Source organism: Neofelis nebulosa, chromosome 11 (genome assembly GCF_028018385.1).
Source record: "Neofelis nebulosa isolate mNeoNeb1 chromosome 11, mNeoNeb1.pri, whole genome shotgun sequence".
Classification (NCBI taxonomy): Eukaryota; Metazoa; Chordata; class Mammalia; order Carnivora; family Felidae; genus Neofelis; species Neofelis nebulosa.
The window spans coordinates 50115846-50140968 of NC_080792.1; the positions used below are offsets into that span (position 1 = coordinate 50115846).

The 25123-nt window shown below is 37.5% G+C and overlaps 1 protein-coding gene, 1 long non-coding RNA gene and 1 other non-coding gene across 4 annotated transcripts in view; 1 reads left to right on the forward strand and 2 right to left on the reverse strand.

The window, feature by feature from the left end:
- ABHD3 (abhydrolase domain containing 3, phospholipase) overlaps positions 1-24466 on the forward strand; it is a 38882-nt gene extending 14416 nt beyond the window's left edge. For both annotated transcript variants that reach the window (XM_058692533.1, XM_058692532.1), the window contains 6 exons: positions 623-668; positions 13625-13737; positions 17848-18021; positions 19562-19610; positions 19690-19855; positions 23608-24466. In XM_058692533.1, coding sequence (XP_058548516.1) covers positions 623-668; positions 13625-13737; positions 17848-18021; positions 19562-19610; positions 19690-19855; positions 23608-23786 — 727 coding nt within the window. In that variant the 3' untranslated portion in view covers positions 23787-24466. The remainder of the gene's footprint in view (positions 1-622; positions 669-13624; positions 13738-17847; positions 18022-19561; positions 19611-19689; positions 19856-23607) is intronic.
- On the reverse strand, positions 8634-8779 carry LOC131490661 (small nucleolar RNA SNORA62/SNORA6 family). Its single transcript, XR_009251174.1, has one exon. It is a non-coding gene; the product is annotated as a small nucleolar RNA SNORA62/SNORA6 family (small nucleolar RNA).
- On the reverse strand, positions 19724-20343 carry LOC131490296 (uncharacterized). The gene is made up of 2 exons (XR_009251028.1): positions 20146-20343; positions 19724-19895 (listed from the first exon to the last, which is right to left on the reverse strand). It is a non-coding gene; the product is annotated as an uncharacterized LOC131490296 (long non-coding RNA).
- Positions 24467-25123: the final 657 nt, after the last annotated feature.

Consider the following 25123-nt stretch of genomic DNA (forward strand, 5'->3'; position numbering starts at 1 on the left):
ACTGAACACCAAGCAGTAGCGTTGTGGGGGCCCTTCCTACCAGCTCAGGTGCCAGGTTCCTTGCAGCTCTACCTGTGGTCATGTTTTCACCTCAGGTAAAATTCCAGTGTCTGTGTTTGCTGAGCCTTGAGGGAAAAATAACTATTCCTGCCTTTCTTTTCTTTTCTTTTCTTTTTTTAACTAGCTATTTCTTAGAATAGGAATAGATACTTCATTAATGTTACAAAGAGAATAGGTAGAGGACTTTTTTTTTTTTTTTTTTTTTTAGTTTGAGGCAAAAACATTTAAATTTGATTTGTATCTAGAATTGTTTTAATAACATGTATTGAAAACCTACACATAGGTATAGGAAGAAGTTGTAAAAATTCTGCTTTTGGTAGGAAAATTTAACATCACTTCAATATACAATTTCCTGATTTGAACTCACATATTGAACTTAGAGAAGTGGAGTATATTTTAGTGCATTTAAATAAAATTGTCAAACAGTCTCATGTCTTTGGAACAGATTTTTAAACATCTTTTAGTACCCTAAAACAGTGCCACTGAGATTATTTTAATATGTATTATATTGTGAGCAAGAATTGTGTGTAAAAATAATAAACATTACTTTCCTGGTTTTTAGATGTGTGGTTTTTAACAACAGAGGAGTGGCAGGGGAGAATCTCTTGGTAAGTAAACTTAAATTAATGACAACAGCTTAATTTTTAAAAGAATGATTTAGAGGTTCATAATGAAAAGCACATTCTTTTTTATTTAAAATAACTGTGCATACAAGTTCATTGTGGAAAAATACAGATAAACAACAACAACAAAAAAATGAAATTTACAAGACTCATAATTATACAACCAGGGGAATCCCCTTGGTCTATGTATATTCAGATCTTATATCATAAGTAAAATATATGTAATATATTTCTATTTTAATAGAAATTAAGGTTATATTTTATAACTTTTATAGTTACTATATTTTAAAATCAATAGGTATTTACATTAGTTTTAATGGAAAACACATTTTCTTTAAAAATTAACTGTTAAAAATTAACAAATTAACCAGCACAGTGATGCTTTTTTTTCACTTAGAAATTTACTTTTGTCATGAAATGGATTGATGGTATGTTATATGCCTGTTTGCCAGTCAAAGTTCACATAGAAGAAATATTATTTAAATCTTTTTATTTAATCAGCCCTTTTTCCCTCTAGCCCCTAAAGTTTTTGTTAGAGGTTCTTCCACCTCTTAGAAAATCATCATTCAATCTGATGTTAAACCTGTGAGTTGGAGTGAGAACTCATATTCACTGAAATTTTTTTGAAGGTTTTCAACTGTCAATCCCTTACCGCTCCAACAGGTCAAAGACAATTCTACCAAAACTGAAAGAAGCCTTTTTTGTGTGTGTTTTGAGTCATTAATAGCGAATGATATTAAGACTATAAATAATTAAGTCATGCTGGAAATAAATATAATCATGTCACTAATGTCAGTACTTTATGAGAACTTGGGGAAAAAAGGTCTCTTGCACTTTGCTTTACGAAGACTTGGGTCCTGGAGGGAATCAAGATCAAGATGATTTCAAAAACTAAAATTATAAAATGTTTACATTCTTACTCAAGCACCTCATAGTAAATAGTTTGATGTGAAGATTCACATTTCCTCACTTAGTCCAGCCCTCTAGAAATCTTGTGGACAAATGACAGATGTTCTAAAGGGAAAGATTTGAATTTGTCTCTGTGGCCCTGGACCAACAAAATCATTTTTGAGCCACTCTTGTCTACTGTGTATCTATCCTTCTGGGTGTTTTCAGGGTACAAAAATGGGGAAGACATGGTCTGAGGCTCTTAATGAGATAATGTACTGCAAAGTGAAGTCCATTAGGTCCCATAAAGTGAGGAACAAAGATCTGTTCATTCAGCAAAGCTGTGTTGTATGCCTGTTAAATTAGATACTGGACAAGGCAATAAGGTGAGGAATGTACTTGTTTTTAGATGCAACCTTAACCCTTAGGAGCTTTCACTTAAGTTGCAGGAGAGAGTTCAGATACTTGAAAATATATGCAATACAGTGCTAAGTGTAATTGTAAGAAGACATATAAAAATTGTAGAGTGTACAGAGAAGATGTAACTAAGTGCTTGGGGGAGGTGAGAGAACATCAGAGCGGAGGTAAGTTTGAGTTGTATCTTGAAGGCTGTAGTACTAAACCAAGAGGGAATAGAGAAGCTTTTTCAGCATAAAGAGCAAAGTATTTAAGAGCATGGAACAGCAAGTACTTACTGGTGGAGGGATAATGATCATGATGATTTTATCAAATGTTTATTGAGTCCTTAGAATATATCAGTTATGTCTTTTTGTGCTTAATGTTCAGCAGTAGTAACAACGCAGTGATTTGGGTAAGCATCGCCATCATCACTGCCATTGATGAAGATGAAGAAAGTGAGACACAAATAGGTTAAGAATTTGCCTAGCCAAGAAATTCAGAACCAGGATTTAGACCCATGTAGTCTGACTGTGTGCTTATATTCTTGAATATTATGCTATGCTCCCTCTCATTTAAGAAGTGGCAGGGATTCTTCTAGAGGGGGAGGGCCAGATTTTGAAGAGTCATGTGTAGAATCCCAAGGAACCTGGTATTGAATCATTGACATTTAACATTTTTTCCAGCTTTATTGAGGTATAATTGACATATAAAATAATCTGATTATGTCCATGTTTCAGAGAGAGAACCATAGCAGCAATGTGTAGAAAAGAGATGGGAAGGAGTATGGAGGCTGGGAGGCCAGTTGGAAAGCAGTTACTATAGATTTACTTAGAGTTTAAAAACAGAGATAGGAGGGAGGAAGAGGAGAGAATGAGAATGAAGGGTATTCATGGGGCAGAAAGAATAATATTAATTAATTGCAGAAAGCAAAGAAAAGAGAGTCAAGGTTGACATTTCTAGCTTGGCTGCCGGTAAAAGACTCTTATGTTTGCTGAAATGGGAAACAGGGGAATTTATGAGATTTTTGGTGTAATAATAAAATAATTCAGTTTCAGATGTTTATGGTGCTTTGAGATCATCCAGGTGGAAATTTCTAGTAAACAGTTGGATATACTAGACAGGACCTCAGGAGAGATGTACAGCCTACAGAAAGAAAGGGATTGCCAGTGCACGAAGGGAAGCTGGAGCTCATAGTGGTTGAGATTGCTTCAGGATAATTTGAACAGCAAAAGGAGGAGGAGATGTATGGATAGAATCTTAGAACACAACAAATAGGAAGAAAGAGAGAAAAGGAAGAGCAAGAAACTTGAAAAAACTTCTATCCTTACCATTTAAAGTTATTTGGAAATTTACTTTGAAAGAATGCAGCAACCCAGTAACCTTTAGCCATAACATTAATTGGTTTTTTGAAAACTCTCCAGAAACACCTCGAGTTCTTAGAAAGGGATAGGATATAGAGAAACATTTTTCAAATTTTGTTTTATCAAACTTTTATTTTATTTTAAAGAATTTAGAATTCTAAGTGAGAGGGTAAGAGTAGCTTGGTCTCTAGAGTCTCATACAGAATACTAGGTTGAATTCTGATCAAATAGTACCTCCAGCAAATATTTGTATCACAAAGGCTAATGTAATCTAATTTTAGAAAGAATAAAGGGGCGCCTGGGTGGCTCAGTCAGTTAAATGTGCTACTCTAGATTTTGGCTCAGGTCATGATATCAGCGTTGTGAGTTCAAGCCCCAGGACCCTCCTCAGCGCTTGCGCGTGCGCACGTGCACTCTCCCAAAGTAAATAAACTAAAAAAAAAAAAAAGAATAAAGATGTAAAATAACCAAAATACAGCTACAATTATATGCTTTAAAACAACTGCTTTAAAAAAAAGAAATTTAAGGGGCACGCCTGGGTGCCTGAGTTGGTTAAGTGTCCGACTTCAGCTCAGGTCATGATCTCACAATCTGTGAGTTCGAGCCCTGCGTCAGGGCTCCGTGCTGACAGCTCAGACCCTGGAGCCTGCTTCTGATTCTGTGTCTCCCACTCTCTCTGCCCCTCCCCCACTCGTGCTCTGTCTCACTCTCAAAAATGAATAAATGTTTAAAAAAATTTAAATATTAAAAAAAAAGAAATTTAAGAGAGTAAATTAATTATAATTTAATATATACCTTTTGTACCCTAATGAATCACAAAAACAAGATGCCAATATTGATTATTAGAGCTAGCTTTATTTAGATCAAGGGATCTAAATAAGATCCCTTGATAATCCTTATTTCTGCCTTAGATCTATGAGCAATTTCTGTTTCAGACTAGAGGAACTCTGTGTATACTTACACCTCACCTTGTTCCAGAAAGGATTTCATGTAGCTCAGACCCAGAGTAAGTAAGAACTTCCTATAGGCATAAAAAAGAACAAAAGATGAATCAGCAAAGATCAAACAGTCACTGTCTCTAACTGAAATTAGCCCAAAAGAGCTAGCAAAGGTGAAATGGAATTTAGAGTAAGCAGTTCTGCCAGGAGTGGAAGAAAGGCAAGAGGAAAAGTTTGCCGAAATATGTTGGTGATATACTTAGAATTCATAGGGATTACTATGACTCCTCCAGAGGAGAATGAGAAAGAAATTTTCCACTACCATGTTGTCCTCATTTCTAATTACACATTGTAGGGTTCTAGAAAAGGCAAAAGCCTTGCTCACTAGGAAATGACAAGCCTGCACATTGTCCTCCCTGGGGCTGCTAGCTATAGAAGACAGAGAGTCCTAGTCTCAGTAGATTGTGATTCAGATATTCCTGCAGGGTTCTTGGAGCCCCTGAAGTAGATAGTACCTTTTCTTGCTCTTTGCAGATGGATTTTCAAGGATAAGAATCCAGGAATCCAAGTTGTCCACAAACTCCCTAGTATTTGTAATTACTTTATGAAATATTGTTTCCATTTTAGTTTAGGAATGATAATTTACAAAGCCAAAATTGAGTTTGTTGAAAGCTATATAGTGGCCCCATTTTTTGCTTTATGGGTCATACAGACTTCTGTGTCTCTAGGCACAATAGGAAAACAGCCACCTTGGAAAATAGTCTGGTACTTTCTCAAAAAGTTAAACATAGAATTACCATATGATGCAGCAATTCCACTCCTATGTATATAACCAAGAGAAATGAAAATATATGTTCACATAGTAACTTGTACATGAATATTTATAGCAGCATTATTCATGTTAACCAAAATGTAGAAAGAACCCAGATGCCCATCGCTGGACAAATGGGTAAGGCAAATGTGGTATATCCATATCACTAGATATTGGTTAGCATTGAAAAAAGAATGAAGTACTTATACATGCTGTAACATGGATGAACCTTGAGAACATTACGCAAAGTGAAAGGAGCTTGTCACACAAAATCACATGTTGTATATCCCATTTATATAAAATATTAAGAATAGGCAAATCAGTAGAGACACAGTATATTAGTGGTTGCCTAGAGCTGGGGGAGGGAAGGTGACTGCTAATGGTAGAGGGTTTCTTTTTGGGGTGATAAACATGTTCTGAAATTGTGATGGTATTTGAACAGCTCTGAATATACTAAAACCCATGAATTGTACTATTTATTTATTTAGTTTATTTAAGTAATCTCTATACCTAATGTGGGGCTCAAATGTATGACCCTGAGGTCAAGAGCTGCACGCTCTTCCACTCTTCCAGCCAACCAGTCAGGAAGCCCCTACATTTTAAGTAGGTGAATTGTATTGCATGTGAATCTTGTCTCATAAAGCTTGAAAAAAGCCTTTGGGCACTTTCCAGTTCAAGTTAAAGCTCACTCTGCAGGTAAGGAAGAGCCAATGGCGGGGAGCAGAAGCTGGAAGATACTTTAAAGCAGGTTCTGCTCAAAGTGTAGTTTTGTGGATGAATTCCATTTCTCAAATGTTCTGATACCAGCCCCTGACAAGACAAGGGACTGCGACAGAATGTAAACCACCTTCAGTTCCAAACACACTGCGGAAGTGAGCCGATTTTTTTTTCCTCCTAGCAATACTCTTGGTGAGAGAAGCAGTGTGCTTATTTTACATTCTGACACCAGCACTTATCTCATCCCAGCCTGGCACTTTGAGCAGCTTTGCTTCAGAGATCCTCTAATCCTGAAAAGCTCATTTTTAAAATGAGCACACCTCTGGAAAAGTGGGGTGACAGGCCTGAGGTCATAAAACTGATTAGTGGTCTCAGGGCAGGAACTCAGGCTGTTTGTTGGAAGTCTTTACCTCTCAGCACTGACTTTAAGTCAAATCAGCCTGAAAATCTGAGGTTAGAGATAAAAGGAGTTTTCAACGAGAGGGTTCCTACCTCAACATCAGATAATGGGTAGTTTATTAAGGGCTCAGATCTAGAGAAATCTGCTCTTGTTTCCTACTGAGCTTTACCACCTTTGCTTTTCATGGAGGCTAATGGAATGGGAGGGATGTAAGGCTCTCTCCCCTCCTGAGCCCTGTTTTCTGAAGGAGGCATTCAGAAGGGAGTAAGGACCTTCCTATGGTCTGATGGAGGAGGAACATATAGGGCAGGGCTGGTTAGGACACAGTTCAGTTGTCAGACTCATACCTTCAGACTCTGCCTTTCCTGTACTCAGTACCTTCCTGCTAAACTCCATTGTGTCCCATCCAAGTCTGCTCTTTCCTAAATGCTCCAAAAATAACCTCTCTCTCCATCCTCCACCCCAATCAGAACAAGAAGACTCATCTCAGCCAGATGTGGGATGAATGCGTTGAATCCTTTAGAATTTTTTCCTCACGTTGATAGGTCCAATTCATCAATACCAACTGTTGTAAGTGGTGGGTACACAAAGGATTGTACAATTCTCTGTAGTTAAACAATTTTTCAAATAAAGAAAAATAATGTTTAACTAGGTGGCTCAGTCGGTTGAGCATCTGACACTTGAGTTTGGCTCAGGTCATGATCCCAGAGTCATGGGATCCAGCCCCAAGTTAGGCTCCATGCTCAGCATAGAGCCTGCTTAAGATTCTCTCTCTCTCTCTGGGCGCCTGGGTGGCTCAGTCGGTTAAGCGTCCTACTTCGGCTCAGGTCATGATCTCATGGTTCGTGAGTTCAAGTTCCACATTGAGCTCTGTACTGACAACTCAGAGCCTGGAACCAGCTTCAGATTCTGTCTCCTTCTCTCTCTGCCCCTCCCCTGCTCACACTCTGTCTCTGTCTCAAAAATAAATAAACATTAAAAAAATTTTTAAAAAAAAGATTCTCTCTCTCTCTCTCTCCCCTGCTCACATGCGTGCTCTCTCTCTCAAAAAAAAAAAAAAAGTTTAAATAGTTAAAGAATTTCTAGGAATAATAACAGTAATTTAATAGCCACCATTTATTGAATGCTTAATATGTGCCAGGTGATCCTATAAGATATGCGATGTTTGACAGCACTTCCCTGTGCACTGCAAAGAATCCCCGTAGCACTAGATTTCCTTCTTCCCAAGTCGCTCTAGATCATTTTATCATTCTTGTCACTGCAGCCTCCTCCTCTCCTGGCTCAGCTCTCACCCTATTTCTTTATTTTTCTGCTCTCACCCTTTTTCTTTATTCTCCTGCTCTTTGCAGTTGGTTCTCAGCCCTGGCTGCACATTAGAGTCCTCTGGGAAGCCTTAAGAAACTACTGATCCCTGGACCCCATCCTCCCCTCCAAGATTCTGATTCATTTGGTCTGGGGTGGAGTCCAAGTGTCTGTGATTTGTCTTAACATTCCCCAGTGAGTCTAAAGTACAGGCAGGACTGCAAACTGCTGGATGGTGGCAGCAAACCCAGACAGGGCAGGGCGGGCATAGGTCTTGCTTCTTAGGAGTTTGGACCAAAGGTAACTCCTGTCCACCTGGCTGATCTGCTTTAAGCCACTAACAAAACTGTGGTCATTTATTGGTGTAACTGTGTAGCATGACTGCATATGCATGTAGCCATGTAGAACATTAGTGGGAATGTGGCACATAGGCTATCTTGACCTCAGAGGTGGCCAGGAGATTTCCTGGAGCCCTTTGTTTTGTGGCGAGTTATTTCAAGAAAGGATCCAAGCCCAGGCACTTTTAGACACTTGGTCATTTTATATGTCTATCAGTGACTAGGTAAAATGACTATTCATTAAAGTGCTGGTTTGATTTACGTATGCATACTGTTGTTTTCTCTGACTCCTTACTTAACCAATGCATCTTCCAAAAATAAAATCAATTTTCCTAACGACAATTTTAGCAAATGACTAGGTACTCATCCCAGGGTGGATGGAATGAAAACAAAACAGCAGCAACAACAAAAACATGCTGCAGAGATCAGTTAAGAAGCATGATTAGAAGCACCTGGGTGGCTCAGTCAGTTAGGTGTCTGACTCTTGATATCAGCTCAGGTCTTGATCTCAGGGTTGTGAGTTCAAGCCCCACATTGGGCTCTGCACTGGGTGCAGAGCCTAGTTAAAAAAAAAAAAAAAACATGATTAGTACTCTTATGGAAGGATTATTTCTTCTGGGGGCCTACATGCATATAAGAGTTACAGAGTTCCTTTAAGCAACATCTTGTCCAATATTTTAGTACAGGAGAGGAAATACTTGAGAGAGGAAGGCTGTGAAATGAAGTATTCTAAGCTCCTGATTATTATCAGACATTACAATAAAATAAAAGTGGAATTAAAATGATTTTTTTTCCTACTTTTAGCAAGTATTACTATCAAACTCCACTCATTGGGCCAGAGACCCTGTGGTTTGAGCAAAAGACTTGCCCCCATGTAGCACGTTACCTACACTTATGAGCTCATTGGCTAGCCAAAAGTGAAATGATTTTTTAAAAGACATTTAAATATCTGTCTCAGTTTTCATTTTACTAGACGGAAAACTAAAATCTCAGCTGGCCAGTTCAGTATTGGATGTGTGGCAGCTCCAGCACTGAGGAAAGGGTCCTGGGTTATGGCTTCTACTGCAGATTAGCAAATTAATCTCCTCCCAGAATAGCTAGGGAAAGTCAGGCTACCTGATTAACAGGGTGAATTTTAATTCGTTTCTAGACCAGAAAAAAAACCCATTTTTAAATGAAATTTGTATTTTAAAACAAATGACTTCTAAACCAGGACAGGAAAATTCTCCTGCAGGTTAGGGAGAACTCAGTTGTCTATTTTTTGGAAGTTGATTAAGGATAGATTATATGTAGTCCATAGATAAATACAAAATATATGCTTTATTCTTTTCCCATCTGTTACGTGTGAATAATTAAGAATTCATTTTACTTCATTATTCTCTTTAATGACTTGTTAAAACTAACCTCTAAAAGCCATTAAACAAATTACTATTGTTTCTCTGTGATCATACCAGCAGTTGAAAAATCTTGGTTTGTAATTATTTCAAGTTATTACAACTTATAAAATATTTATGCCTGAACATCTGCTGGAAGGTTATCTATAGATTTTCTTCACTTTTCCAGAAAACCTTTCACATCCACATGTGAAAGGAGTTTTCACCATCCAGCTGAATCCTGTGAGGTCTCCCTTAATCCCTTTTCTCATTAGATATGGCTTACTTTACCTCTGTTCTGGAAGCATGGAAAAAGACAGGAATTACTGCAATAGGATTAGTTGCTGGTTGCATTAGTAGCCCTAGCAACTGAGAATTAACTAACGTTTTGTCTAAAAAGCCGCTAGTTATATTTTTAGACCTGAAGGAAATGTCTGCCAGCCCTGCCGATTCAATGTATTGGCCCCCTTAGTGTCTTTGCTATGTACCCTGGATGAATCCTTTCTTTAGTGAGACTCAAGTCCTGTGACAAAAGAAGGGAAATGATATTTCCAATTGGAACCATCAAGTAGCAAAAGGTCTTGTGATATAACCACATAGTTTTGCATATCAGAAGTTACTCATCAGGTCTTTTCATTTTTCAGTCCTGTGTATTTCAGTTCGGTTTGGACAAGAATTTTCTTGACTGTCAGAGATAGAGGCGAGTAAGATAGTAATAGTATGGACCAGGAGCAGACTGGCTGAGACAATTAGGGGTAGAATTGGGAACGGCTGTGAGATCATTGGAGCCCAGGGGCCGAGTCTTTCCTTTTCTCTGACATTTAATCAACTCATGATTTCATGCCTTGACAGTGAAGGACACTTGGCAGATGAAGTTCACACAGGTAGTAAGGATAATATGAGGCCAGCAACAAGACAATAGTGGTGTCTCACTGACCTGAATTTGTACCTGTGAAGAAATAGGAAAAAACAGAGCTGGAAAAGCAGCTTGACATATTGTGGAGGGCCTTGAACACATGGCAGAAGAATTTGTCCTTCAGTCAGTCATCAGTGGAAAGCTAATGAAGAATTTTAAGCAAAAATACTGTCATGATTAGAGCTAGAAATGCTCTTTAGGAAGATTAATCCATCAGTGAGTGGGCTATATGATAATGGATGGTTATGAGGAAAGACTGGGAGTTAACTAGTGAAGAGGTTACTGCGGCAGTTCCAGTGAGAGGTGGAAAGTCCTGGCAGCCAAGACAGCAGGTACCATACCTTTGTCACATCCTCACCTTTATGGCACTTAACCATTCCCATGCATGGCTACCTGATGGCTTCTACCTGAAAGCACTCACATCTCTTTGACTGGGGCCTCTGTAGCTACTGGAGCCTGCTGGACTGTACTCCGGGCCAACCAGGAGTTAACAGCCTCCAGGAGCAGCCTTCAACCAGTGGCTGAAGGGAACTAGTGGAACCCAGCTATCTCACCACTCATTTGGATAATTTTGAACCACATTCACACAGTCTGCCAAAGTGCCTCAGAGGATTGGGTCCCTGTTGCCCACAGCCACAAATTGTTTGGTCACATATGCTTTATTGACTTCCTACCTTCCCTGACACACTTCACTCCTCTACTGGTGCTCCCTGCTACCACCTTCCAAATAAATTGCTTGCACTCACATCTTGTCTCAGAGGCTCTTCTAAGGGACTCTAATATACCAGGCCTTTAGTAGAGTGGAAAGAAGGGGTTTCTGGCATTTCCTGCAAAAGACACTGAGGAGGAAGAAACTAGAGGATTTGGCAGTTTACTGGCTATAAGATTAAGGGAGAGGGAGAAGGCATTGCCACCGACAGTTTTAACTAGGAAAATATAGGTGTCATTTATTTTTTAAATGGGAAGTTAGGGGGCACCTGGGTAGCTCAGTTGGTTAAGTGTCCAACTTTTGATTTCAGCTCAGGTCATGATCTCACAGTTATGGGATCAAGCCCCACATTGGGCTCTGCACTGAGCATGGAGCTTGCTTAAAATTCTCCCTCTCTCTCCCTCACCTTCTTCCTCTCTCTCCCTCTTCCTGTCCTCTACTCAAGCACAGTCACACTTTCTCTCTAAAAAAAAAAAAAAAAAAAAAATGTTAAGGGGCGCCTGGATGGCTGAGTAGGTTAAGCGTCTGACTTCAGCTCAGGTCATGATCTCGTGGTCCGTGGGTTCGAGCTCTGCATGAATAGACTCATATGTAATAATACCAAGGAAGGATTTCTTCACCTAAATTCTTGTGACAAATTGTGCAGTCACTATGAATGAGCATGGTAGTAGATATTATTCCATTTAGATTTTACAAATGCATTTAAATCAAAATATTTTTTAAAGTATCTCATCTTAGGGGTGCTTGGGTGGCTCAGTCGGTTAAGCGCCTGACTTTGGCTTAGGTCATGATCTCATGGTCTGTGACTTCAAGCCCTGCATTGGGCTCTGTACTGACAGCTCAGAGCCTGGAACCTGCTTCAGATTCTGTGTCTCCCTCTCTCTCTGGCCCTTCCCTGCTCGTGTACTGTCTCTCTCAAAAATAAATAAATGTTACAAAGAATTTTTTTACATAAATAAATAAAGTATTTCAGCTTAGCTGACATATTTATGATTTACATAAATAAATAAAGTATCTCGATTAGCTGATAAGGTATACTAGGAGTCATTTAACTTCTCTCAACTCAGTTTCCTGTATAAAATAGACATAATAAGGGAACTTTCTCAGGGTTTTGTTTTGTTTTGTTTTTTAAATAATTTTTTAATGTTTATTTTTGAGAGAGAAAGAGAGAGCACAAGCGGGCGAGGGGCAGAGAGCGAGGGAGACACAGAATCTGAAGCAGGCTCCAGGCTCTGAGCTGTCAGCACAGAGCTTGACGCAGGGCTCAAACCCACAAACTGTGAGATCATGACCTGAACTGAAATCAGAAGCGTAACTGACTGAGCCACCCACGTTCCCCTTCCTCAGGGTTTTGTAGACACAAATTTAATTATTTAATAATTGTTCACCATTGTAAATCTTGTTAGGTTAACTCTCTTGTTTGGAGAGTTTCATGTTTGCAGACCTCAGAAAGATGATAGTAGGCAATGTGTAGTGTTTTAGGCTTGAGATTAGTTGGAGGAATCATTAAAAACTGTGGCTTTCTCAGGCTTCTCATTAACAATTGAATGCTGAGCGAACATAGCCTTCCTATTCCGATCATGGTTTATTGGAATAGTAGAGTCAGGATGGTACAGGTAACTGTTTTTATTAAAGCAATGTTACCAGATTCCTCTCCATGTTATTCAATTTCTAGTTATTTGGTCTCACATATACACACACATATTCATATACACATTCTCATTTATTCTACAGAGAGGACTGCCCTCTCCTCCCACAGCTCAGACAAAGCATTTGTGAAGCTTTCCTGCCGGAAACAGAGCCCTTATTGATGAAGTTCACATGAAAAACATTTGTTTCAATGCATCATGTATTGAGGCATAATCACCTTTACATAATATAACATTTTAAGTGTTCGTTGCAGTGTAGTGCAGCTGGTGCTATATGGATATATTATTGTAAAACAACATATTTAATAAATCCAACTGGACATTCCTTTATCGAGAGTGAAGGCAGTGCCAGAAAACCACACTCACTCACTGGTAGACAACACTCAGGATAAAGAAAGCAGTTCCCGAGGCACCTGGGTAGCTCAGTTGGTTAAGCACCCGACTTCAGTCATGATCTCGCGATTCGTGAGTTTGAACCCCACGTCGGGCTCTGTGCTGACAGCTCAGAGCCTGGAGCCTGCTTCAGCTCTCTGTCTCCCTCTTTCTCTACCCCTTCCCCGCTCATGCTCTGTCTCTCTGTCTCTCAAAAGTAAATAAACATTGAAAACAAATGTAAAAAAAAAAAAAAAAAAAAACAGTCCCCCAGTTAGAAAGCAGCCACAATTAAAAATTTTCGTGGCATTATTGTAAAGTCTCTTTTGTTTGTTTGCTTGTTTTTTTAATTAATCAATTACTTTGGTTTTGTCAGGCATAATTTTTTTTTTTTTTTTCAAAATAAAAGTGTAACTTTTCACTGTTTCTTTCTAAATTGATCCTGTTCTTGTTAAATAGGAGACACATTTGAGTTTGGTACTGTGTATTCTATTTAAGGTATTTGTATCAGTCTTGCCCTATTTTTGTCAAGCCTTCCTTGCATGACCAAAGTCTTCTGGTCAGTGCCAACTCAGATTGTGTTGACTTTGTATGGAGTATGTGTGAACTGCAAGATATGAATATGATAAATTATTATTTTTCATAGTATGTGCAAACAAAGGTTATTTTCTCATGTTTATGTCTTCTTGATCTTTTTACATTTCTGCATTATGCAAATCATTAGCCTCATAATTTTAAATTTTGTGCTTTACCTGTCTCTGCTTACAGACACCAAGGACTTACTGTTGTGCTAACACTGAAGACTTGGAGACAGTTATTCACCATGTGCACAGTCTGTACCCTTCTGCTCCTTTCCTGGCAGCAGGGGTTTCAATGGGAGGGTAAGGTTTTTCCTTTCTAAAATGTCTGACAGGGGTGGCTCATTTGGTTAAGCTCCAACTTTTGGTTTCAGCTCAGGTCATGATCTCAGTTTCACGAGTTCAAACCCCATGCCAAGCTCTGTGCTGAGACCATGAAGCCTGCTTGGGATTCTCTCTCCCTCGCTCTCTCTCCCTCCCCCACTTGTACTCACTCTGCCTCTCTCAAAATAAATAAAATTTTAAAAAATGTTTTTAATAAAATAAAATGAGAGAGAAGTGGACTTACAGACTGCTTCTTTCAGAACTCTATAAACTACATAGGCATTTTAAAATAAATGTTTGATTATTTTTGTCTTATTTCACCATGTATGGTTGAATGAATGAAGTAATTAATTCAGGTGACTTTTAATTTTTCCTTGGCAACCAGTTTCTGTGGTGAAAAGGATACAAGTATCTCCTTGGGATACTAGGATTTTGTGAGCCTGAAGGCTTATTGGAATCCCATGATGTTGATTCCCATCACTCGACAGCTGCCATGTTGACCTTCAGATTCCCTAATGTACTCCCAGCCGTCCTTGTAAGTGCGTCCTTCAGCACCACACAGGAAGCTGACCTTGTAGTCTGACTTTCATCATTCCAGTCATAGAAGTAATCACTTCTTGCTCTCTCCAGCTGAAGAGACCTTCAAAACTGTTTTTCTCCAGGTGTGGTGTTTTTGTTTGTTTTGTTTTGTTGCTGGGCAGATGGACCTACCCTGGAATGCTCTCCTAGAAACTATGAAGTTTTATTGTTAACCCTACTCCAGCTGCTATTTTAAGCATATGAATATTATAATTTGTGTTTCTTGCAGTTACATTGAGGATTATTTGGAACATTTATGCCATGTTTACTCATTTCCACTAATAATTGTTTATCTTTTTTTGTTCTAGTGATTATGAACTTAATAATCTGGCAAAATTTTAATTATCTGGCATTTTACCATGCTTAGATTCCCTAAGCTCTTGTCCAGAAGTGCTTTTTTAAATCAGCAAACACATGAGATAGAAAGTGTATTTTTTCTTAATTTTGTCATTGATTTATCTGCCATTTCAATTTTCAGGACATCTTAGGAGTATATTTACCTGAAAATGAATAGGCTTTACAAATGATAGATTCCGAAAAATGGTCTGTAACCACAGCTTTTTAGATTCTGAAAAACATAAAACTAAGAAGAAAAGAATACATTTCTTACATTAGCATGGAAGGTCTGACTTGACCTACTAAAAAGGAAGAAATCTGAATCAGTGCAGAAAATCCAGGCAGAATCTGTGAATTGTGCTCAGTGTACTTCTCTTTCCTTTGCTCCATAATGTGAGCCATAGAGGACAGGGTGCCAGCTGAACTTTCCCTTAATCATATAAATTCTTGACTTTTTAAAGGCCAGACCTTATATAAACAGGCCCAGATTCTTTATTCAGAAGCTCCTGGGAAATGCCTATTCATGTCCCTTTGAAGCCTCAGTGCCTGAAGGCAGAACTTGACCATTAGCCTTTGCAGCTGATTGAATATTAATGTCTTGTAAATTGTTTGAAGGAAGCACCCTTTCTAGTTGCCTAGCACTGTGACACGTTCCCAAGTGGGCTTACCACTTGAGGATGTTTTACAGCTTGACACATTTTTTTTTTCTTTTGGAAATGCAACAGACAAAAATGTAGTCTGTTGAAGATCCTAACGTCCAGTGCCCTTGTAGACTGGATTAATCCCCATACCTGTGATGCCTGTGACCCAGTAGGGGATTTAAGCCAGAACTGAGTCTAGCCAAGGAATCCATGTCATTCTAGACCCAGTCAAGTTTCAGTCTCCCAATGAGATGATAAACAAGCTTTAAAGAATGTATTTAAAATTCACATAAAAGTGAAGAGAATAATGATCTCCCATATATACTAATAAGCTGGTTTCAATAATAACCTTCTTCATACAGCTTCAATAATTATCAACTCACAGATAATCTTGTTAATCAGTCTTACCCTCCATTCCTCCCCAATTCTGATTATCTTAAATAAATCTCATCTATCATGAGATTTATATCATTTATAAATATTTCAGTAGGTAATTTCTAAAAGGTGATTTCTCTTTAAAGCACACACACACACTGGTATCAGACCTGAACAAAACTAACAGTTTCTAAAAATCATCAAGTCAAATATTTTGTCAGTGTCACATTTCTTCGACTTTTGGTTGGTTGGTTTTACAGTTTGAGTTAAGAACCAGATAAGGTCCATAATTAGGGTTGATATGCCTCTTAATCTCTTAATTCTGGATTCTTCTCTCTCTCTCTCTCTCTCTGTCTCTCTCTCTGTCTCTCTCTCTCTCTGTCTCTTTTCTTTTGATGAAAAAATGGAGTCCTTTTTCTGTCAAAGTAAAACAAACTGTTTTGGAGTAACATCTTGGTATTATTTTGCTCTTGAATAATAGCCAAGGAGTATCCCCCCCTACTTGGTCATGAATACTACCGATCCTTCCTACTCCTGAGAGCTTCCCTTCCAACCCTTCCAATTTGCCCATTATCTTACTGACATGCAGGCACTCTCTGACTTCAAAACAAAGAATAGGGCCACCAAAACTAAGACCCTAGAATGAACCCTTCACAGAAGAGTAAACATTATTCTTTAAATGACTTAGTGAACCATAGAACCTTATACCAGGAGTACAGTCATCATCATCATCATCATATTATTATTATTATTATTATTATTATTATTATTATTATTTTAGGAGTACAGTCATTATTAAGAGTCATTTGCAAAAGCAAAACAAAAATCTCCACTTTTGATTTAAAACCTCATCACACTCACTCTGCAAGCCAGTTGGTTTGGGAAAGAGAATGAGACAATTTTTACCCATTTCTCCTATTTCACAACCTCGGCAATTAGAGAAATAAAGAATGGAAAATACAATGAGAAGCAGAATTTAGGCTATCGTCCCTTTTTTAGTTGGCAATGGTAAACTTCGATTTCTGACATTAGTGTTAGATTAAACCCCATTCTCGTTCCTTTTACCAAAATAGAACTAGATTAAAATTGGGAAAATTGATGGAATCAAAGGAAAAGTGGAAAATGTGTGATAGATAAGGACAAAGAATAGGAAAGAGTAGGAAGAGAAAATAAGTGATTTGGGGGCCAAAAGCTCTTCCATAACTCAGAAAGTCTAACTCTACACTAGGAAGCCCTTTCGAGACTTCTTTAGAGGGCAAGGGCTCAGAGGCAACCAGGATGCCCACACAGACCCATTACTCACAATCTCCAGGGTTAAAACCCAGACATCTGTAATAGTTCTGAAAGCTCCACAGGTGATTCCAATGTGCAGCCACATCTGGAAAACCACTCCTTCTTGCTCTCTCATCTATGCCAAGGGTTGGCAAACCATGGTTCGCAGGTCAGATCTGGCAATCTGTCTGTTTTTGTACAGTCCAAGAGCTAAGAATGGTTATTATATTTTTAGATGACTGAAAAAAAAACCAAAAGAAGAATAGTTCATGTCATGTGAAAGTTACGTGAAATTTATTTAAATTTCATCCATGCAGAATGTTTTGTTGGAGCACAGCCATGTCCATTCACCTATATATTGTCTACAGCTGCTTTTGCAATACAATCATAGAGTTGGGTATTTGTGACAGAGACTGGCCAGGAAGGCCTAAAATATTTACTGTGTGGCTAATTATAGAAAAGTTTGCCTGAAACACCCCTCACATACTAAAACTAAACATTCACCTAGAGACTGAGGTCCAAAGATTTGTATATTTTTAATCATTATCATTATCATTTTGTTATCAATATCATTTTGATAATCTATGTGGCCTGGACATTAGAAACAATTCTGTTAGGAGCACCTGGGTAGCTCAGTCGATTAAGTGTCCGATTCTTGACTTCAGCTCAGGTCACCATCTCACAGTTTGTGAGTTCAGGCCCCCTGTCGGCCAATGCGCTGATAGTGCAAGCCTGCTCAGGATTCTGTCTCCCTCTTTCTTTGCCCCTCCCCCGCTTGTTCTCTGTCTCTCAAAATAAATTAAATTAAGCTTTAAAAAAAAGAAATTAGATGTCTTGAGAGATACAACAAATTCATCACTAAGTTTCCTGTTTCTCCCCATTTTAGTATGCTGCTTTTGAATTACTTAGGCAAAATTGGGCCAAAAACTCCATTGAAGGCAGCTGCAACTTTTTCAGTTGGTTGGAATACTTTTGCTTGCTCTGAGTCGTTGGAGAAACCACTCAACTGGCTGCTTTTTAATTACTATTTGACAACCTGCCTCCAGTCTTCAGTTAATAAGTGAGTCATCTTTTAACATCTGACATCTTCAAACTTTTTGGATTACATGCCCCAACAGAAAAAAGTTGTAAAGTATAACACTGCTAATACTTGTATATTTATGTTTGCATTATATGCATTTACTAACCCAAATATTCTTTGTTATAAATATATACAAAAAATAAATATTTTAAGTATAAGCTAAAAATATAGGTAAAAGTTGTAATGTTTTCTTTCTGTATCCCAGTGCACTGTCTTGTACAACCTGTAGGGTATGTGTCCCCACTTTGAAGATCACTGTTCTAAATTATTCTAAAGGACTAAAAGCATTAGCATTGAATGTGTTGAGTAACATTATACTCTGTTTCCCTAGTTCTTCTACCTATTGCAATCTTATCAGTACCGAATTCTTTCCTAGGTAGTAAGCAATGTTATTAAGTGTTATTAGTGCTGAATAATGTAGTTTCTTAAGCACATGCTTGCAAACATGATATGTTTTAGAAGCTTAGGAAAATGCACTTGGATATTCTCAGCCCACACATTTCTTAAGATTATCAGAATACTATGTTTGCATTAGTTTTTCTGGAATTGTTTGTGTATCTTCTAACATTTAAATTGGTGTGATAACAAAGAACAGAGGTGTCTCTGTTTCTATTTTGATGACTATTACCATCTATTTTTAGGTGAATTGAACAATGTAATATAAATGCTAAATAAAAAGTATAGTTAATTGGTACATGACTTCTTGAAAACCATAGCTATCCCAAAAGTTGACATTAAACATTGGATTAAACTTAACCTACTTATTAAATTACAGATGTTGAGTATAAAATATTGATTAAAATATTTAAAAATTAGATCACTAATTACTCATCACTGAAATGGGGCACAGTAGTAAGAAAAGTGAATGATCTGAATTAAAGTATCAGTTATATAAGAAAAATGACCACTATTTAGGTTTGCCTGGCTGGCTCAGTCGGTAGAGCATGCGACTCTTGTTCTCAGGGTCATGAGTTCAAGCCCCACAGTGGGTGTAGAGCTTACTTAAAATTAAATAAATAAATAAATAAATAAATAAATAAATAAATAAATAAATAAAATATGTTTAAAAAGAAAGAAAAATGACCACCAGTTAAAAAATAATCACACAAAATATAACTTTTAATTTTCAATATAGCAACTTAAAAATAATGTCTTCAAGTGGTTTATCCAATTGAAAGCTTCTGGCTTAAGTAAGGCCTTTTTGGCCAAATTGATTTAACAGCAACAGTGTGTAGGTACAAGTTGTTATGAAACGATATTTACATTTATTATTACAAAACTAGTTATAATATCTTTCAGTAAAGAAAAAAGTACTCTTAAAAAATGTCTTTAGGATAAATATCAATGTACTTAAGTCTGATTAAGTAAATAGTTACTGAGTACCAACTTTGTGCCCTAACATAAAACAGTGTTAGACTGTTTTGTTATTTATTATTATGTATTTTAGGTCTGATTGAGATAGCAATATCCTCAATTTTTTTTACCTTAATTTTTTACCTTTAAAATTATTTTGTTGCAGGCACCGGCATATGTTTGTAAAACAAATCGACATGGATCATGTCATGAAGGTAGGAGAGAAACTTTATTTAATATTTTTATTTCCTCTTTGGATTCCAGGAGTAGAAATAATCTGTTTTTATTTTTCAGGCTAAATCCATTAGAGAGTTTGATAAGAGATTCACTTCAGTCATGTTTGGATACCGAACAATTGATGATTATTATACTGACGCCAGCCCTAATCGTAGACTAAAATCAGTAGGAATTCCAGTGTTGTGTCTGAATTCTGTGGATGATGTTTTCTCACCAAGTCATGGTAAAATTAACTTGTTTGTATACATTTTGACATGAATTAACTGGGTTCTTTTTACATTTTAATTATTTTTTTCTTTTTCTTTTTTTTCAACTTTTTTTTTTTTTTTTTTTTTTTTTGGGACAGAGAGAGACAGAGCATGAATGGGGAAGGGGCAGAGAGAGAGGGAGACACAGAATCGGAAACAGGCTCCAGGCTCCGAGCCATCAGCCCAGAGCCTGACGCGGGGCTCGAACTCACAGACCGCAAGATCGTGACCTGGCTGAAGTCGGACGCTTAACCGACTGCGCCACCCAGGCGCCCCATAAATTTTAATTATCTTTGAGGGAGACAGGGAGAAGGCACATGCACACCAGGGCAGGGAAGGGCAGAGAGAGATGAGGACTGAGGATCCGAAGGGGGCTCTGTGCTGACAGCATCGAGTCTGATGCGGAGCTCAAACCTGTGAACCATAAGATCATGACCTGAGCCGAAATTGGATGCTCAGCTGACTTAGCCACCCAGGCACCCCTGAATTAACAGTTTTAAAACACTGTTCTCTTTAAGAAAATACAGTAATGAGAAGTAAAATATCAGACATCTAAAATGTTTTCCACTGGAATAGAAAAAAATTACTAAATACTCATAATTTATATCTAAATTTCTGAGATCACTTTAAAAAGTTTCACAGATGCTTATCTAGTTAATTGTGAGAGGTTTAGAATCAATTATGACTGAAATATTTTGCTTGTTCTCATTTTTTATAACTTTTTCTTCTGTAATTTTTTTTTTTTTTTAACATGTATTTATTATTGAGAGACAGAGACAGAGCATGAGCAGGGGCGGGGCAGAGAGGGAGAGACACAGAATCCGAAGCAGGCTCCAGGCTCTGAGCGGTCAGCACAGAGCCTGACGTGGGGCTCGAACTCTTTGCCTTACAAGTCTATTGTCATCACTTGGCTTTTCTTCCTGAGCTTCTTAAGCAGAAGACTGACATTTTTTCCCCCTTTTAACCTGGAAGAAAACTTGAGACCTTATAAACATGACGTCCTTGAATATCTCAGTGAGTGTAGCACATTCGGTCCCATCTGAAAAGAAACAGTCTTTGTTTTCCCCCTGGATACCGAATAAAAAAAATTATGCCCAAATCAACTTTCTTGCCCTCTTAATTTAAGAAATATGGAATTTGGGGGGCGCCTGGGTGGCTCAGTCAGTTAAGTGTCCAACTTCGGCTCAGGTCATGATCTCACAGTTTGTGAGTTCGAGCCCCGCATCAGGCTCTGTGCTGACAGCTCAGAGCCTGGAGCCTGCTTTGGATTCTGTGTCTCCCTCTCTCTGCCCCTCCCCTGTTCATGCTCTGTCTCTGTCTCAAAAATAAATAAAACATTAAAAAAATTAAAAAGAAATATGCATTTGGTAGCAAAGATATATATGCATGGGCTGGTATACTGAAGCAATACAAGATGATTAGAAGTCATCATAAGGATCAGTAGACTCAATCTCTAATTTTTTTCTAATGAAATTTCACAAAGCTTTTTATACATTTTTGTTCTCATTTCTCCCCTAAACACTTTAAAAACATATTCCCAAGTACTTCATTAAAAAAAAAAAAATTAATCTGATTACAAACACAGCACATGTGTAGTGTCAAAATTTCAGAAAATCCCCAAAGTGTATAAAAATAAAAATCACCTATCATCTCTGCAGGAGATGTCATTTTTATATGTGATTTATGATTAATCACAAGTAATTTTAGATGGCTGGAACTTTTTGGCCTTTCACCACATACCAAGAAATGAAACAGTGAACTTTAGTATTAGTTGAATTGCATGGTGGTTATTTAGCCTATATTCATTGGATTAAGAAAGTCTACTATTTCTCCTTCTTTTTTAATATTTCACAGACCCTTCTTTTACCAACAAAAACTTCCCAGCATTTTAACCTGCCCCATTTGATTGAAATTTAAACTCATCATTTCCTATTCTTTCCCAAGCCCTTAAGATAGTCTTGCCACATTGAAATAGGAGACAATTGTCTGCATTCTGAGAGCGCAGGCAGCCAGCATCTTTCACATGACTCAAACGTGGCACAGCCTTTTGTTCTTCTGGTATGTCTGTAACTATCAGTGTTATAAATTCCTGAGTGTATCCAGAGTGTGAAATTGGAGCTCATAATAATTTCATCAGAGGCAAATGAAGCATTCTAAATTGAAGCCTTTAATGTGAGGTGAAAAAGGAAAAACAAAAATAGTATGTCATTTCACCTGCCCCTCCCCTTAAGCTCACACACCTTATCCCAAGATAGGAAGTACTCTTCTTTAGGTGGGCCGGCTAAGGATAAGAGTTCAGAACCCCTTTGGGCAAGGGCTTGGCTTGCCAGGCCTTGATTTAGAGTCTCTAAGTTTATTCTTCAGGGAGTGTTGTGAAGGTCAAACAGAGCATCATCTGAACAGGCAGTTTGGGCACAGCAGCAAGACCCTTGGAAGGGTCTCAGTTCTCCTAGAGTGTGTCAGCTTCCTTTCCTTCGTTAGAAGGGTATGGGGGTAGGGAGATCTTACCTTTAATTAGCTAATTTACCTTTAAGACTCTACCCAAGATATGAAGGTCTAAATACTGCAACAACCACGTTACCTTAATTAAGGAGATAAGATTTAGCAGTATCTGAAATTAAAACACTTCTTGTGCCAGGTAGTGATTCACTATAGATCTTAAATCAAAACAGTTTACTGAACTCCAAGTGTGGGAGAAAGAAATAAGAATAAAACAACTTTAATTCACATCCTTTAATAGATTTTGTAGAGTATATGAAAAGATTGTCATTGCGAGTTGAATTATTTAAATATTGCAACTATATTTTCAAAATAAAATTTTTCTTTCTCCTTACTATGAATAGAAACTCAGACAAGGAAGAAAAAGAAAAATCACCAACGTTTAACCACCCAAATATAAACACTGTTATCACTTGGGAATATTTTATTCCACTCTTTTTTGCTATCTGTATATATTTTTACTACATAAATCGTTGTTTAATTTTGAGTCCTTAATATTGCCAACAATTGTATTGGCCCCTCAGGAATCTAACTTCATGTAAAATTAACCAAAGTCATACATAATGAATTTATAACTCTTACAAAGGTGAGAAGATTGTTGTTGCTTTTTTGTTTTTCCTGGTGTAATACCTAAGTGGGAATCTTATAGCATAATGTAAGTATTCACCATTCCTTGCATTACCTTACTTTAATTTCTCAAAACAAGACTAGGCCTTTTTATACTTTTATGTTATGATTAAACACTTGGATTGATTCTTCCAAAAATGATGGTTCAGTACGTAACTGTAAACATGATCTGTTATAAGAATGCATATGGCTGTGGGGAGCCTGGGTGGCTCAGTCAGTTAAGACTTTGGCTCAGGTCATGATCTCGTGGTTCATGAGTTCAAGCCCTGTGTCAGGCTCTGTGCTGATAGCTTGAAGCCCTGGAGCCTGCTTCAGATTCGGTGTCTCCCTCTCTCTCTGCCCCTCCCCCCCCTCAAAAATAAATAAATATTTAAAAAATTAAAAAAGAAAAAGAATGTAGATGGTTGATATAAAGTAGACTTATTCCATTAGCTGTACTAATTACAAATATTTATTTATGTAATGGTGTTTCAGTTTATAATGATTAGAAATGATAAAAGCATGCACTATTCCTAACAGGAACCAGTAATAATTATATATTTTCCTTTCTTCTTTCCTTCCCTTACCTCCCCCCTTCCCTTATCTTTTTTTTTTCCCCAAGCTATTCCAATTGAAACTGCCAAGCAAAACCCTAATGTTGCTTTGGTCCTTACTTCTTATGGAGGCCATATTGGTTTTCTGGAGGGAATCTGGCCAAGGCAGTCCACTTACATGGATCGAGTCTTCAAGCAGTTTGTTCAGGCCATGGTGGAGCATGGACATGAACTCTCTAGCATGTAATTGTTTAGGTGCATTTTGTCTGAACTACCGTGTAAAGGCAGCTCAGCTTAGTGCACAAATCTTAACTACTGTATATAAAGCAGATATGCCAGCAGGTAGTGAAGAGGTCCAGAATGACTTGCAAAAACTTTTTTGGGGAAACAAAACAACTTTGTAGAAAGAAATGAAATATAGATTTAGACTGTAACTTATGTAGATTTTATTTTTACTATGCCTTACCAAGTATGACCTTAAATAAAGTAGTCAAACATGGAATCGCACTTAACCAAAACTATTGTGTAAAAAGATTTTAATTCCTCAGGGTTTTAATTTAGGCCAGTATTTTTTTAGATGACTCATTTTAGGTGATTTAATGGTACTTTAATAACTGTTAAGAGATTTGGGTTATTTGAATGTAAGTTATAAGTTGGCACATTCCTAAGGGTATTTATACCCAATGATGATAATGTGAAGACTGAAATAAGATAAAATACAATGTGCTAAATCTTTTGTGTATTCTAACTTTGAAAGGCAGATGCAAAAATGTTATATTGACTTCTATACATGCTCTTTTACTCTGATAATATTAAATTAAGGCTGACTTATGTTTTATAACAATTATACTTTACATGCTTATTTTTAAAATAGTATATGTGCATACATATATATCAATATATTAAAATAAATTCTATCATTTTAAATTGTTTCTTTGTAAGTCTTTATAAAAAAATAATCCCTAGAAATTAATTTATGATAATTTCATGAATGCATTAGTAAGAAATATTAAAACTGTTTTGTTTCACTGTTCCCAGAATATGGGGTTCACATCATTTGTACTAATTAAAAATACTTTTAGCTTCGGGAAACTTGTCTAACAGTGACTTAGGAATTATGATATTTAACTATCTTGCATAATTAAACGTCTTCAGGTAGACCAGGGCTGGTGTGTTACTGGTGTCATCAAGGACTCAGGCTTTTTCTGCCTCCTCTCCATCCTTAGCAGAGGGGCCAGTTTCTCCAGAACACAGGATGTCTGCTGCAGTTCAGCCATCAGGTTTGTGTGTTCAGAGAAGGAAAAGTGGGAAGGATGGGGCCAGACATATCAGATATAAGACTTGCACTTATAACCATTAGCTGGAACTGTGTCACATGGCCATCCTGGTTGAGAAGGAAGGTGGGAAATCAAGTATGTCAACTTTTCCATTTGCAGTGTAGGCAAGCAAGGGAGAGGGGATTAGAAATGATTGTTGGGCTAGCCAGCCCAGAGTGATAGCCTCCATACCATTCAATATCTTTTCTGGTTTTTTGGGTTTTGTTTTTTGTTTTTGTTTTTGTTTTTTACTATTTCCACCTATTTG